Raw genomic sequence first — 15,396 nt, 5'->3', positions numbered from 1 at the left:
TCGCTGCTCACAGTGAGCAGACAGACCAGGCCTCGCCTGTGGAAGTGGGAGGAAGGGTTCCTCCCTCCGCAGCCACAGCCGTGCGTGAGGATGCAGCTGGCCCAGCGCCTGCTCATCTCCCTCCCCAGGCGTGCACACGGCTCGCACGCAGCGAGGACGCCGTGCGGACAGGTCACCGTGGACGGACACGCCAGGCTCCTCTCAGCACAACCAGTCACACGCCTGCTGCTGACACGCATGTCGTTCCACAAAAACGCGTTTCCCAAGTGAACGCCCTCATTCTCTGCAAATTCACGCCAAACCACAAACACCACCAACCAGGAATTCCAGGAAAAACCACGGTAACAACAGAGTAAATGGACTCAAAGCAACATTACACCTGAACAAGTGCCTGCGAACCCGAGCTCCAAAGGCAGGAATGACACAGCAAGAAACCCTAACTCCCATGCAGACACACGTCAGTGCAACGGGGGGCGGGGGGGGCGGCGACGGGCTCGCGGGGGACACAGTTGTCTGGACAGAAGGAAGCTCTGTCGACGTTTAGTGACTAACGGCCCCGCGCCTCTCAGGGTGTCATTATCTGCCTGTCCTGAGAGAGGGTGCAGCTGGGTCGTCAGGCACGGGGAGCACGGTGGGGGCGGGCGGGCTCCCCCATTCCGGCCACTGAGTCACTTTGTGCGGAGGAGGGTGTGAGGGGAGCGAGAGGCTACCCCCTCTGCGTACCTTGTTTCCGTCAGGGCTGTGGATCACAGTGGTTTGGGGTTCCTGAGTGAGAGCAAATGGAGAGAGAGCAGTTCGCATGGTCAGTACACTCCGGCGGTGGGGAGAGCGCGAGCAGCCCGCAGGCCCCGGGCAGCGGAAGCGATGGAGCTGCGTCAGGGCTGCGAGGCAGGGCTGGGGGAGGCCTCCGGGGCCTGGGCCCTGCCCGGCAGCAGCGTGCAAAGGCCTGACGCATCGGCACACAGACGGGCGCTGCCGCAGGAGACCTCAGAGGCAGCCACTGTTCCGATCCCGCCCCAGGCGCTCCCGGCACGAGGCCTGCCCATGTCTGCCCCGCGCTGGCCAGGGCGTGGTCGCAGGGCTCTGAGGATGGACAATCTCTCTGAAGGCATTTTTCAGCTGCAGTGTTTTCAGGACTATGGTGCTGACACTGTATTTAATACACAAATAAATGCCCTTGGACGATCTCCATGGGACTGCACTTAGAGCACTATCGTAAAGAACGTATTTTCAAATGTCCACGAAGAATCCTCAGGGGCACTGAAGGTTCACTTCAGGGGTTCTAGAGCGAACCATAAAGTCACAGTAATCTGAGACACATGGCTGTAGAATCCTGTGTTAACTCATTAACACATTAATTTTCCTGCTTACGGGCGACACGTACCATGCGCCCAGAAGGCTTGCTCCCTGTAAACCCAGCTTTCTCCGTGAGGGAAGTATTATTTTTACTTTTCCCCTCTATTGCTCTGACCAGAGAATGGGAGACATGTTCCGAAGTGGAGACTGGTCAGCGCCATGTGGATGGCGCCTGGTCAGCGGGAGTCCCTGCCATGTGCGCCCTCCTGGCCGGGCTGCAGGGAGCCTCAGAACCCGTGGCCGCCCTCACCCTGCAGGACCATCGCGTGCACTGAGGCCAGGGAGGGAACCGCCCTCTCCACGCGTCCGTCCTTAAGTGGAGGTGGAGCCTGTGGCGAACGAAGTGGAATCATCCCGGCCACTGTGGACTCATTTAAAGTGGCAGAGAGGACGGTGAACATCAGGAACCTTCCTGGAAACCATCCACCCAAACACGGAACAGCTCGGGGACAGTGGGGAGCTCAGCACTCAACTCTAGTGTCCAAGCCGCCAGCGTCCACCTCGCACTGCGGGCGGCGGGGACTGCGGGGCAGGAACGGGCAGGCCGGTGCTGTGCCGTGGCTCCTTCTCGGGGCTGAAGTGAAAGGGGCCTTTCAGTGCGAGGCGGCAAAGCGCAGACTGGAAATCCAGCGCTTCGTCTGCCGGGGAGGCCGCCAGGCCGCCGTCCACAGCCAGCGGCCCGGCCCTGCGTGGGCGCCAGCGCTGCCTCTGAGCCTCCAGCAGCCACGCCGCGAGCAGCGAAGCGCATTCTCCTGCCCCTGTGGGCACATGCACATGTCCCTGCGAGACACAGCGGCCACGCTCAGACATGGGATGAAGGCGTCTTGTTAGCCACACGCGGCCTGACAACCACCTTAACAAAATGAAAAGGAGACAATGAACATGCCCGCATCTCAGAAAGCAAAACCAACACCAAACCCAACAACACGTGTGTACACATCTGCACACGGGCACACGGGAGCAATGGCAGGGCAGTGAGCACGCGGGAGTCGCTGTACCAGCGCCGGGGCAGGGGCGTTCTCTTTGGGGCTAGTTACCACGTTGGCTCTGCTGTTTATCTGTGGGTCGCAGAAAAAGAGAGACACACCTTAGAGCCTGGGAGCTAACGCGCTCCCTGCAGCGTGTCTAGGTGGAGACACGACACGGGAATAAAGGGCGTTCCTCAGCGTGAGAGACGCTGGTGCCCCAGGACAGGAGCCAGCCTTGTCCCCAACGGTCCCCGCAGGCTGGGCCCAGACCTGGAGGGCGCCCAGGACTTGCTGCTCTGGCTGTGCCAGCGGCGGACACAGAGCAGGCGCGGGCGAGTGCCGTTCACGCGTTCCGCGTGGATGCCCTGCGGGGAACGCGCTTGGTTCACTCACTCTGGGGCCTAGCTCGCCACAGACCGCCGTCCTGAGCCCCATCCCTTTGCTCCAATAAAACTCCTCCTCTGATGAGACCGGCTTCACAACACGTTTCTATCACGAGAAGCCTGGTCTCCTCCATCAACAATGGGCACCTGAGCTCTTCTGACTGCAACGCCCCTCCCTCTTCACAGCGGAGGAGAGATGGTTGCTGCTGCTGCTACAGCGACTCCCTGGGACCAGCGGCCTGCTCCCTCCGCGCCCACCTGCAGAGGCCGCTGTCCCCGCGGGAGGCACTGAGTGTGACCCTCAGGGCTGCAGCCGCCAGGGAGGCCTGCAGACAGCAGCCACGTGAGGCTGCAGCTGAGCTTGGCCCGAAATGGGCACAGACTCAGGTCGCGATCATCTAAACGCGTCACCTAAACTCACGCCTGACAACTCAGTGTGGCCATCGGCCCACAGAATCAGCTCATTTCCTCGCACGACGTTCTCTGCACACTTTCTTCACGCTGTTACCGAAGGAGCACATCCCACAAGTGCAGTACAGACGCACGTGAGGCGTGAAGACAAACACACGCTGCAGAAAGGCAATGCCAAAGAGCAGCTACGAGCAGTCACACCCAGTGTGTGGGTCCCAGGGACCCGCTATGTTACTCAGAGTTCACGCCGCATCCAGTGCCGAGGAAGATGGGGTTCAACAGGGGCCAGGTCCGCACGTGTCTGCCCGCCACACCTGTGTGCCCAGCGGGCGGTGGGACCCGCGGGGGACACGGGGGAGCGGGGCGGGCCTCGCTGGAGAAGCGTGAGACGTCGGGCTGTCTTTGGCAGATAGTTCGCTGGAACCTTCTTTCGTTGGAAGGGCACGGAATTCACCATGGACGTTGTGCAACGTCCAGAAAGAGGCCAGAGGAAATGGCCCATTGAAGACAGCGACAGAACGCACAGCAAAGGGGAGGCGCCCCCCGCAGGGCCACTCCTGGGAGCTGTGCCGGCCACACAGCGCCTCTGCCTTCCCCGGACAGAGGGCTCCGTGCACGTGGGAGCCCAGAGCCAGTTCATCTTGGTGAAATGTCCCCCACGCACACCCCTGCACAGGGCGCATCTGCACAGAGGGGCAGCGCACACACACCGTCTCCCCACCTCACGTCCTGGGTCAGGCACGGCCAGTGTGCCGACGAGCGTTAAGAGCACCGGTTGATGTAGATCAGCCGATGGGATTTCACGACAGATCTTTGAAGGGACGTGTGATGCTGACTAATTGGAATAAGAGGAGAATCTCTGCATCCCGGCTGGAGGCCTGCCTTGCGGAGGGTCCTGCACCAGGCGGGGCCACAGCACCCGCGAGCAGAGGGAGCCTTGGCTGCCGGGAAACGCAGCCCTTTTATACGTGGAGCCCAGCATTTCCTCTTAAAGGGCTACATCCATCAGCTACCTAAAGGCTGCACTGACTCGTCCTCTGAGGCTCGGCCAAGACGCCTCTATTTCTCGGGGGTCATTTACTCAGCTTCCAGGACGGCCGCACGGGCCACCCTGCGCTGCACATGCACTCGCGGGGGTACAGCGATCTGCTCTGCAGTCACCCTACTTCAGCATCACAGTCGTCGTTTAAAAATAATCCCAGTCTTGCCCTGGCCGATGTTGCTCAGTGGACAGAGCATTGGCCTATAGACTGAAGGGTGCCCTTTGATTCCCCGTCAAGGGCACTTGCCTGGGTGGCGGGCTCAATCCCCAGGAGGGAGGTTGCAGGAGGCAGCCGATCCATGATTCTCTCATCATTGATGTTTCTATCTCTCTCCCTCTCCCTTCCTCTCTGACATCAATAAAAATATAGAAACACCAGAAAAGTAGCAAGCATGCTAAGAATGTTAAAAAAAAACACACCCGTCTTTTTTACGATCAGTCAACAGACAGCAGCTGCCTCCTCCCTTCAGCTTCGGAGGAAGCTGGGCTCTGTCCCGGTGGAGGAGGCGGGGCGGCTACTTAACTAGCCCCCTTCAGAGGTACCAGCGGGGCCTGCGGGACCTGCACCCCCCTCGGTGGGCAGGGCTGCGTCCTGCCCTCACGCCCTTCAACACTCGAGCTGGGCCAGGGAGGAAGGAAAGAGAGCTGTGGCCGCGGAGCTGGAACGCGTTGCTGCACCGAGCGCAGCCTCACGCAGGCCTGAGGAGGAGCCGTGAGCGCCGTGTCTCTGGCCCTACAGGGAGCGCGGAGAGTAAACCACGGGGGAGACGTGCTGCCAGGGAAGGCCGACGCCCACCGTGGCCTGCAGTGGCGGGAGCATGAGCCGTGAGCAGAGGAGGCTGTGCTCCTGGGCAGCGGGGTGGCTGGCCCGGCCCCGAGCCCTGCCCCACAGCGAGGCGAGGGCGGCACGGCCACAGTGACTGGCCGTTTTCCACTTAGGCCTCAAATGACTGACCACCGACTTTGGGTCAAGGTCACACAGGAGGACAGTAACGAGTTCCCGCGAACGCTGCCGTGCTGGCGAAGAACGCGGCACCTGCCGCAGGAGGAATGGGAGACATCAGGTGACACTGGGAGGAGCAACACGGTCACAGCACAGGAGGGTCCCGCGCAGCAAACGGCATCAGCGGAGAGCCAGCGGTGGGCTTTTGTTTAGGAACCGAGAACGTGCCATGACCTACTAACATCTGCCCCGAATGTCCCAGGAGCTCCTCTGGGCGGCATGGCAGCACAAGGACCGCGGCCTCCCGGGGAGGCCTGGCAGACGCCTAGAGGTAGCACTCGGCGCCCAGGGCCACAGGCCGCCCACTCCGCAGCCTCCAGGAACCCAGCACAGACACTGGGAAAGGTCAAGTCAGCCCGACGATTGGAAATGTAGAAACCAGAGAGGAATTCAACGCTCCAGAGCAGCTCCTACGGCACGAATGCCAGTCACACTGTGTGACATCACGTTACAGACTGTGTGACATCACGTTACAGGCTGTGTGACATCACGCTGCAGGCTGTGTGACATCACGCTGCAGGCTGTGTGTGACATGATGTTACCGGCAGCCTGGCTCTGCTCAGGAACCAAACCAACAAGAGGAGACGGGCGCTGCAGGGGGCACCCAGGCAGCAGCAGTGACTCACCTTCACTCCATCCGGCTTCTTCAGCAGACTCTTGGCCGCTGCAAAACGAGAGAGACCGTGTTAGCCACTCCTGCATGGGTCGGCCCGGCACCGAGTCGGTCGCTGTCTCCCGCACCGCGGAGCCACGCCGCACACCCAGCCATGAGGCCACAAGCCCAGCTCCTGGGACACACAGTCTGGTTCCCAGTTGCTTCAGCGCTCACGGCACAGAAGCGAACACATGCCCAGTCCTGCCACTGGACCCGCTCCTGCCGGCTGGAGGCCTCGGGTCTGTCACCGGCGGCCTCTGTCTGCGGACGGCACCTGCGCAGTGTTCATGTCATACCAGCCCTCGCCTGAGTCCTGCTCCACAGGCTCAAACTCGCTGGGGAAAATATTCTCTGGCGAAATAACGTCTTTTTAAAAATATGTATCTTTGAAATCAGATTTCAATTTTACAAAAATATTAATAACTGTACTTAAAATAAAATAGTATATTATTGACCTACTTTAAACCCTTAGCATATACGTGTTAGAAGAGAAATTATGTATCCTTCTCTACTTCAAAATCAGAACAAGACTTCAAAATCAAAAGCCGTTCACACCGAAACATTAAAAGTCACAGAATCTGAGGCCACACACGAAAGAAAATGAAATCTTCAAGGAAACGAGAGCTCCCGGGGACATGGGCCCACAGTGAGCTCCCAAGGATGGAGCTCACGGGCCACAGCAAGGTCCCGGGGACGGGCCCACAGCGAGGTCCCGGGGACGGGCCCACAGCGAGGTCCCGGGGACGGGCCCACAGCGAGGTCCCGGGGACGGGCCCACAGCGAGGTCCCGGGGACGGGCCCACAGCGAGGACCCGGGGACGGGCCCACAGCGAGGTCCCGGGGACGGGCCCACAGCGAGGTCCCAAGGATGGAGCTCACGGGCCCACAGCAAGGTCCCGAGGATGGAGCTCACGGGGCCACAGCGAGGTCCCGGGGACGGGCCCACAGCGAGGTCCCGGGGACGGGCCCACAGCGAGGTCCCGGGGACGGGCCCACAGCGAGGTCCCAAGGATGGAGCTCACGGGCCCACAGCAAGGTCCCGAGGATGGAGCTCACGGGGCCACAGTGAGGTCCCGGGGACGGGCCCACAGCGAGCTCCCGGGGACGGGCCCACAGCGAGCTCCCGGGGACGGGCCCACAGCGAGGTCCCGGGGACGGGCCCACAGCGAGGACCCGGGGACGGGCCCACAGCGAGGTCCCGGGGACGGGCCCACAGCGAGGACCCGGGGACGGGCCCACAGCGAGGTCCCAAGGATGGAGCTCACGGGCCCACAGCAAGGTCCCGAGGATGGAGCTCACGGGGCCACAGCGAGGTCCCGGGGACGGGCCCACAGCGAGCTCCCGGGGACGGGCCCACAGCGAGCTCCCGGGGACGGGCCCACAGCGAGGTCCCGGGGACGGGCCCACAGCGAGGACCCGGGGACGGGCCCACAGCGAGGTCCCGGGGACGGGCCCACAGCGAGGTCCTGGGGACGGGCCCACAGCGAGGTCCCAAGGATGGAGCTCACGGGCCCACAGCAAGGTCCCGAGGATGGAGCTCACGGGGCCACAGCAAGGTCCCGGGGACGGGCCCACAGCGAGCTCCCGGGGACGGGCCCACAGCAAGCTCCCGGGGATGGGCCCACAGCGAGGTCCCGGGGACGGGCCCACAGTGAGCTCCCGGGGACGGAGCTCACGGGCCTCAGCAAGGTCGCTCTTGCGGGGGCGCAGCATCCCTCCAGGTGCTGAGCCTCGGCACTGACGATGGGCACTTGGACACACCACGCAGTGATGAGTGGCGCCGGTCGCAGACGACAGACAGTGGGACGCAGTGCTGGCACGGGGTCGGTCAGTGCGTGGCCGAGAACTTGGTGGAGGAACCGCCGGGCTGCCCCAGAACCGCATGCTCACCCGACTCCCCGGCATCTCTTTTCCTTGGGACGGTACTTTGTTCTTCGGCATCATTTTCAACTTAAGACACAAAGCCTGACTTTCTGAGTCCATAGCAACACAGCTCCTGACTGACTAGTGACTGAGAGTGAGGAAGCCTGTCTGGGCAACAAGACTACTCGCCTGGAGCTAAAGAGCAACCCTGGGCCTCCAGGTGGGAGAGCGTGTGGGTGGGAATGTGCTGTGGGCAGAGAGATACCAACAGGCAGAGGGGCCCAGCGGGCAGAGGGGGCCCAGCGGGCAGAGAGAGGACGGAGGCGGGCTGGGCCAGGACCAGTGGAAAGGATGGGGTCCGTGCACTCGCCTCACAGTAGCACCCCCCACGTGAGGGAGAGAAGGAAACACAAAAGCAGCTCTGCAACCCGCTGTGCTTTACAGGGCAGCTGGGCGACGAGACAGAAGCAAGAAAATACTCAGAATGGGCACAGCGCCCGCCCGCGCTGGGACCCGCGGGGCCTCCGGTTACCAGCGACTCTGAAGTGAGGAGCAGAGCCTGCCTCCCATGCGGCATCAGGAAGGACAGCACCTGCACCTGTCCACGCGCTCGGGGCCAGGGACGAGGGGACAGCAGAGGCCCGCGGGCCAGAGGGGGCTGCAAGGCGCGGGCATTGTCAAAGGCCCGATTGGGGCTCAGAACGCGCTGAGGCTTTGACAAAACACACAGCCTGTTCTGAACGCTTCCACGAGCGGGTCAGCCATTCACAGACTGCATGGACCCCTGACGCCAAGCGACTCACCCAGCATCGGGCCCCAGCGCGACATGGTGTCAATGTACTTGAACGGTGACGCTAGGTGACATTGAACGAGAGGAACTGAGCTCACCCCAAACGGGTGACCCCGGGCCCGAGCTCCTGGTGCTCTCACTGCCGCCGACGCAGGGGCAGCTGGGGAGCCGCGGGTTCCCTGCTGACACACAGTGGGACACCCGTCCCCGCGGTGCCAGGCCACGCGGAGCGGACGAGAAGACGAGACCCCGAGAGTCCCACTGACGCCGCAGACCCTCTCCCGGTCCCGTTCCTGACGGTCATTTGACAGTGGTTCCAAGGGTCAAAGGCCAAATGGAAGACTGACCGAGAGCAGCTCCCTTGCTCTGCCAGCCTTCTGCACTTCAGGCTGACCAGCAGGTGCCAGAATCTGACGTGGCAACTAGGTCTTTTGAGATAATCTGTCAAGAAGGGGCCCCAAAATGCAAGCATTTCTGCAGACAACAAACACTGTACCCACTCTGCACCAAGGCTCAGCCCCTCACTTACTCTCCCTGTGCTCACGGGCTCGCTGAAGCCGCCCCATCCTGCAAGGATGCTGTGGGCAGCTGACACCCACCAGCGACTCCCCTGCACCGAGGGACCTATCTACCTACTGAGCCGACACCCACCAGCGACTCCCCTGCACCCAGGGACCTATCTACCTACTGAGCCGACACCCACCAGCGGACTCCCCTGCACCCAGGGACCTATCTACCTACTGAGCCGACACCCACCAGCGACTCCCCTGCACCCAGGGACCTATCTACCTACTGAGCCGACACCCACCAGCGGGCTCCCCCTGCACCCAGGGACCTATCTACCTACTGAGCCGACACCCACTGCGGGCTCCCCCTGCACCCAGGGACCTACCTACCTACTGAGCCGACACCCACCAGCGGGCTCCCCCTGCACCCAGGGACCTATCTACCTACTGAGCCGACACCCACCAGCGGGCTCCCCCTGCACCCAGGGACCTATCTACCTACTGAGCCGACACCCACCAGCGGGCTCCCCCTGCACCCAGGGACCTATCTACCTACTGAGCCGACACCCACTGCGGGCTCCCCCTGCACCCAGGGACCTATCTACCTACTGAGCCGACACCCACTGCGGGCTCCCCCTGCACCCAGGGACCTATCTACCTACTGAGCCGACACCCACTGCGGGCTCCACTTGCACCCAGGGACCCAGCTACCTACTGAGCCGACACCCACCAGCGGGCTCCGCCTGCACCCAGGGACCCAGCTACCTACTGAGCCGACACCCACCAGCGGGCTTCCCCTGCACCCAGGGACCTACCTACCTACTGAGCCGACACCCACCAGCGGGCTCCCCTGCAACCAAGGACAGGCTTTCGGGAGGAGGCAGCCTAGAGAGCCGGCTCCTCCATCGTGGTCATTTAAAATCTCGCTTATTGGGACTCCCGATGGAATGAGACTCTCGTTCGCTGAGAACTTTACGGAACGTCAGCTGACAAATCCGAGGTGCAGGTGCTGAGCCAGGACGACGACGACACAGGCAGGGTCGGCAGCTGGGGCTTGTGTCGGCACAGGCTGCTGGGTGGTGGGGCAGCCGCACCCTTTGGGGGGCTCACCTGCCTGAACCCAGACACACCACCGTGCGGGGAGCCTGTGGGCCCGTTGGGGTCGAGGCCACAACACATCGCCATCCCCAAACAACAGCGTGCTCCTCATCATTATTACTTTTCGATTCCAGAGAGTGAGCTGGAAGGGATAACAGACGACAAGGACCAGGTCCTCCCCACGCACCTGAGAAGTTCCTGGTGGCCAGCATGGTGGTCAGGATGGCGCCCTGCCAGGGAGAGAAGACAGGTCAATGGCGCTCTGCGACCTCTGCCCCCACACACAGGCCCGACAGCCTCCCAGCCCGACTGGTAGGGGCGACGGCCGGTTAGTCCCTGTGGGCTTCCCGGGCAGCAGGCCTCTGGGCCGAGGCCGTGTGTTCACACCAGGCTCCCCGGCAGCTGCTTCCTCGGCCGGGAGGGCAGGCACACGCGGTCACAGCCTAGTGCTCCACCATGGTCCCTTCCCGCGCGCCCCCAACGCCCCAAGACCCTGAGACAAGTCCCAAGGGGACCCGCAGCACTCTGCCAGGTCAGAGCCACTCTCCCGCGCCCCCCCCACCCCCCGCCCCCCGCCTCACGAGCGCCCTCACCTTGAGCTTCCTCCGCGCATTAAACTTCTTCAGGCAGTCCACCGTCTCCTGTCTGTGCATCATGGAGGCCACCGTGGAGCGTTGCTGTGGGAGGAGGGACGTTACCCAGGGCTCCCCCTCAGCACCCCACCGCCTGGCCAGGCCCCAGACCCTCCGCACACATGCCAGCTGTGTACACTAGCCAGCCTCTCCCGTTACCTCCCTTCAACATGGCTCATCGGATCCCCACAGGCCTGCCTCTCCTTGAGTCAGCAGAGCAGGTAGCACCCTGACATCTGACCCGCGTCCCCAGGTGTGGCTGCCATCCACCCCAGCGCTCAGGCTGTGTTCTCAGCAGGCGTACAGCTCTGCCCGGCCTCCGGCGGCCTCTCTCCTGCTCGGACCACCACTCAGCTGCCAGCCCTGCGCTTCCCTAAAGCTGCCTGATCGTAAGTCATGGCCCTGGGCCACCTTCCTCCCGGGACACAGTGAGGCCTGGCGTCACCTCCTCACTCCTGCCCCTCAATGTTCCTCGTCATGAGTGGGCGACGCTCGCCCGTGTGACGGTCGGCCATGTGGGTCTGGCCATGTATGTAACCAGCTCTGCTACCACAATGTGTTTTTAACCATGGAATTAGCCCCTTAAACACCTGGAGACAAAATGCAATCACTCATCTCCTCTTCCTGCAAAAAGTGCTCTAAGCCCCTGCGAGCCAAGGCAGCCCGTTCCTGCCAGCCGCGGGCAGGCGGGCGGGCCCCACTCACGCAGATCCACGGGTGCTTCAGCGCCTCGCACGCGGTGATGCGCTTGGCGGGGTTGATGGTCAGCATGCGGTTGATGAGGTCTTTGGCTTCGGGAGTCACCGTGTCCCACTCTGGTGATGGGAACTTCAAGGCATAAACTCAGAGTTAGAGGCAGGTCCCCTCCGTGGGACAGGCAGCAGCAAGTACAGACTCATCCCCGCGGCCGTGAGCTTCCCATCGGTCACGCTGTCGGAGCAGAACCGTCCAGAGAAGCCGACCGAGGTGGAAGCTGCCCGTCCCCTAGTTACATTCTGTCAGTCAGAGAAGAGGTGCTGCTGGGGGCACACACACACTCGGCATGTGATGTCTGGTCCACACATCCTGGAGGTTAGGAAATTCTGAGAATCTTAGTCCTCTCATTGGAGTTTCGCTTGGATCTGGACATGACATTCTAGGCAACCCTCCCCAGAATTATTTACAGAAATCACTAACGTGCCGGGAGCCGGTCCATCCTTGCTGTTTCAAGGGACCTGGCATATATGGCATACTGTTCTTAATATGTTTGCTCACCTTCTTGGCACTATGTGTTTTAACCAAGGTCACCTCTCTGAGAAAGGCTGTTTCCCCAGGTAGGGATTTTCCCTGAAGTTAGGGAGGGAATAAAACCCCTTAACTTAGTGCCAGGCGTGTAATCACTTTAACTACGAACAATCATGCTTAAGCTACATAATCTTTACTCCCTGGAATGGAGATAAGAAACACCCTAACCTTTGGAATAGAGATTGATAGGATTAAAATCAACTGGTGTAAATACAGATGTAACAAGACAACAGGACACAGAACCTAGAGACAGAACCTGGCTACAGAACCTGGATAGAACATGGCAAGAGAACTGGACTAGAACCTGGTGACTGAACCCGGCTGGAGAACCTGGACAGAACCTGACTGGAGAACCTAGCGAGGGAACATGGCTACAGAACCTGGCTGGAGAACCTAGCAAGAGAACATGGACACAGAACCTGGCTGGAGATCCTAACCAGAACTTCGCTGGAGATCCTGACCAGAACTTGGCTAGAGATCATGGCTAGGCTGCTGATCAACTGAACGCTGTTTCTGTGTCATTCCTTCTTCGCCGACTCCGTCCACACCTTTGGGGACCCCTGGACCTGCTGGGGTTGGACCCCAGCATCTGGCGCCCAAACAGGGACCCTTAGGTAAGTGCCCTGCACTCGGGACGGATAGGACTCCACCATAGGAAGAGGGTGGATAGTCTTTGCCGACTCCATCCACACCTTTGGGAACCCCTGGAACAGGATTTCCCTAGGTAAGGCCACCCCCCCCCCCCCCCATTGAGAACCCCACACTTGGGACGGATAGGACTCCACCAGGGTACTGCAGACCCCCCTATAGAGGATAAGTAGGGTAAGAAGGTGGATAGTACAGAACTTAGATTGAGAAGATGTGCCATACTGAGTCCAAAGAAAGAAGACTCTGTATTGATTCTTAGATTGAGAAGATATGCCATGCTGAGTCCAAAGAAAGAAGACTCTGTATTGATCTTTAGATTAAGAAGATGTGCCATATTGAGTCTAAAGAAATAAGACTCTGTATTGATCTTTTAACTCATATGCTTGCTAGCAGAGGAATTAAGGTTACTCCCAGTCAGACAGAACGTTTTATACAAGAAATATGTCCATGCTTTTCTGAGGAAGGAAAGGTAAATGTAAAGGCATGGGAGGAGGTAGGCCCAAGGAGCCTTATCCTTAACCCCACTGCAGCCTTTCCACCCCGGGAAAGTGCAGGATTGGCAAGCTCTCCCTGGGGTGATAGATCAGGACTCAGGTAATAGCGGAAAGCGCCAATCCTACTCTTAAAATGGATACAAGAGAGCATTTAATGCCTGCTTTTAAAAAATAAAAAAGGGGGAATTTGCCGGGAGCCGGTCCATCCTTGCTGTTTCAAAGGACCTGGCATATATGGCATACTGTTCTTAATATGTTTGCTCACCTTCTTGGCACTATGTGTTTTAACCAAGGTCAACTCTCTGAGAAAGGTTTCCCCAGGTAGGGATTTTCCCCTGAAGTTAGGGAGGGAATAAAACCCCTTAACTAAGTGCCAGGCGGGTAATTAATCACTTTAACTACGAACAATCATGCTTAAGCTACATAATCTTTACTCCCTGGAATGGAGATAAGAAACGCCCTAACCTTTGGAATAGAGATTGATAGGATTAAAATCAACTGGTATAAATACAGATGTAACAAGACAACAGGACACAGAACCTAGAGACAGAACCTGGCTACAGAACCTGGATAGAACATGGCAAGAGAACCGGACTAGAACCTGGTGACTGAACCTGGCTGGAGAACCTGGACAGAACCTGGCTGGAGAACCTAGCAAGAGAACATGGACACAGAACCTGGCTGGAGATCCTAACCAGAACTTCTCTGGAGATCCTGACCAGAACCTGGCTAGAGATCCTGGCTAGGCTGCTGATCAACAGAACGCTGTCTCCGTGTCATTCCTTCTTCGCCGACTCCGTCCACACTTTTGGGGACCTCTGGACCTGCTGGGGCTGGACCCCAGCACTAACGCACAGAGCGGAGAGCTGCCCCAGGTACTGACGCCTGCGTGCCGCTGTGCCGGTCCCGGGGCACCTCCCGTCCTGAGCATGGACAGCAGGGCGGCCGGCCACGTCTGGGCTGCGTGGGCCGTGAGCCTCGGCCGGACGCCAGCCCTTCCGAAGGCTGGCCCCTCGCCAGGAACCTCGCCAGAGCCAGTCCTGGAAGGGCCGCTCCCTAACTTCCCTCAGGAATTGCTTCACCAGGGACTTCACAGCGAAGCTTCACCCTGTTTCTTTAAGTGGCGTTTTTGTTGATAATGACGCAGCCTCACTCACATAATGAGCACATTCAGCAGAGATGCTCTCAGTGAAGGGATAAGAGTTTACACCCAGCCTGGCCGGCGTGGCTCAGTGGTTGAGCGTCGACCTATGAACCAGGAGGTCAGGGTTCGATCCCCAGTCAGGACACCAGCCCGGGTTTTGGGCTCGACCCCCAGTGTGGGCATGCAGGAGGCAGCCGGTCAATGATTCTCTCTCATCACTGAAGTTTCTATCGCACCTTCTCCCTTCCTCTCTGAAATCAATAAAAATTTATTAAAAAGGAAAGAAAGAAGGGAAACAATGCGGCCTTACTCTTCAGATTAGGATCTCAGTCCATGGGTGGGGGCACAGACAAACGTCCGATCGTCAACAGCACGTCTGGCCTGTGCCTTTCAAAGGCCTTCCCTGTGCAGCCCCTTCTTCGAGCGGAAGCCAGCCCAGGTCCCAGGAGGCACCGAGCCCAGCGGCGCGGGAGGGCGGTGAGGCCGTGCACTGCGACCGCTGCCACAGGCGGCAGGTGATGACAGGCACCGGGGACTGTATTACACCCACAGGGGGGAGCCCTCCTAAAGCAAACACGTCTCCACTCTTAGGTGTTCAAATGCACCGAGAGCCAACACTGGACAAGACGTCCTTCCTCAGATGGGAGCTACTTCCCTCTCGCTCTCAGCAGACGTGGCTGAGGACACAGGGACCTTGTGTTTCCCTGTGAGGACGACCACGGAGCCCGTGGGTGACCCGCATGCGGCGGAGAGGAGGCGGGCTGCCCTCCGAGAACGCCCCGGGAAGCCCCGGCCCCCACGTACATCGTAAGCTCCGGCCTTGATCTGCTGGTAGAGTCTGTGCTGGTCCTCGTCCCAGAACGGGGGGTACCCCACCAGCAGGATGTAGAGAATGACGCCTGCAGGGACGAGCGGGAACAGCATTAGGTCGCAGCCACGGAGCTCCCGTGGCAGGCCCTGGACGCGCGCCCCCCCCCCCCCCCCCCCCGCAGGCAGAGGGTGTGCTTGGAGGCACTGGGGGAGGGGATGCTCCTGAGCACGGCCCCAGCGCCCAGCACGGGACGACGGCCATGGCAGAGCCCGCAGGCCCGAGCTGAGGCCGCCCGAGCTTCCCGCCTT

General features: G+C 60.3%; 1 protein-coding gene across 12 annotated transcripts in view; it reads right to left on the bottom strand.

Annotated features, from left to right (window-relative positions):
- CAMK2D (calcium/calmodulin dependent protein kinase II delta) overlaps positions 1-15,396 on the bottom strand; it is a 157,548-nt gene that overhangs the window by 21,394 nt on the left and 120,758 nt on the right. For 5 of the 12 annotated variants that reach the window (XM_036303295.1, XM_036303299.1, XM_036303301.1 and 2 more), the window contains 7 exons: positions 15,082-15,176; positions 11,413-11,535; positions 10,669-10,752; positions 10,263-10,305; positions 5,790-5,827; positions 2,355-2,414; positions 724-765 (listed from right to left, as the gene is read on the bottom strand). In XM_036303295.1, the coding sequence (XP_036159188.1) occupies positions 724-765; positions 2,355-2,414; positions 5,790-5,827; positions 10,263-10,305; positions 10,669-10,752; positions 11,413-11,535; positions 15,082-15,176 (485 nt within the window). The remainder of the gene's footprint in view (positions 1-723; positions 766-2,354; positions 2,415-5,789; positions 5,828-10,262; positions 10,306-10,668; positions 10,753-11,412; positions 11,536-15,081; positions 15,177-15,396) is intronic. The other 7 variants (XM_036303297.1, XM_036303303.1, XM_036303300.1 and 4 more) reach the window with 4 other exon arrangements.

The sequence above is a fragment of the Myotis myotis genome, unplaced genomic scaffold, assembly GCF_014108235.1.
Source record: "Myotis myotis isolate mMyoMyo1 unplaced genomic scaffold, mMyoMyo1.p scaffold_m19_p_36, whole genome shotgun sequence".
NCBI classification, from domain to species: Eukaryota; Metazoa; Chordata; class Mammalia; order Chiroptera; family Vespertilionidae; genus Myotis; species Myotis myotis.
The sequence above is the reverse complement of the archived record's forward strand: the minus strand, read 5'-3'. Positions and strand labels throughout refer to the sequence as shown.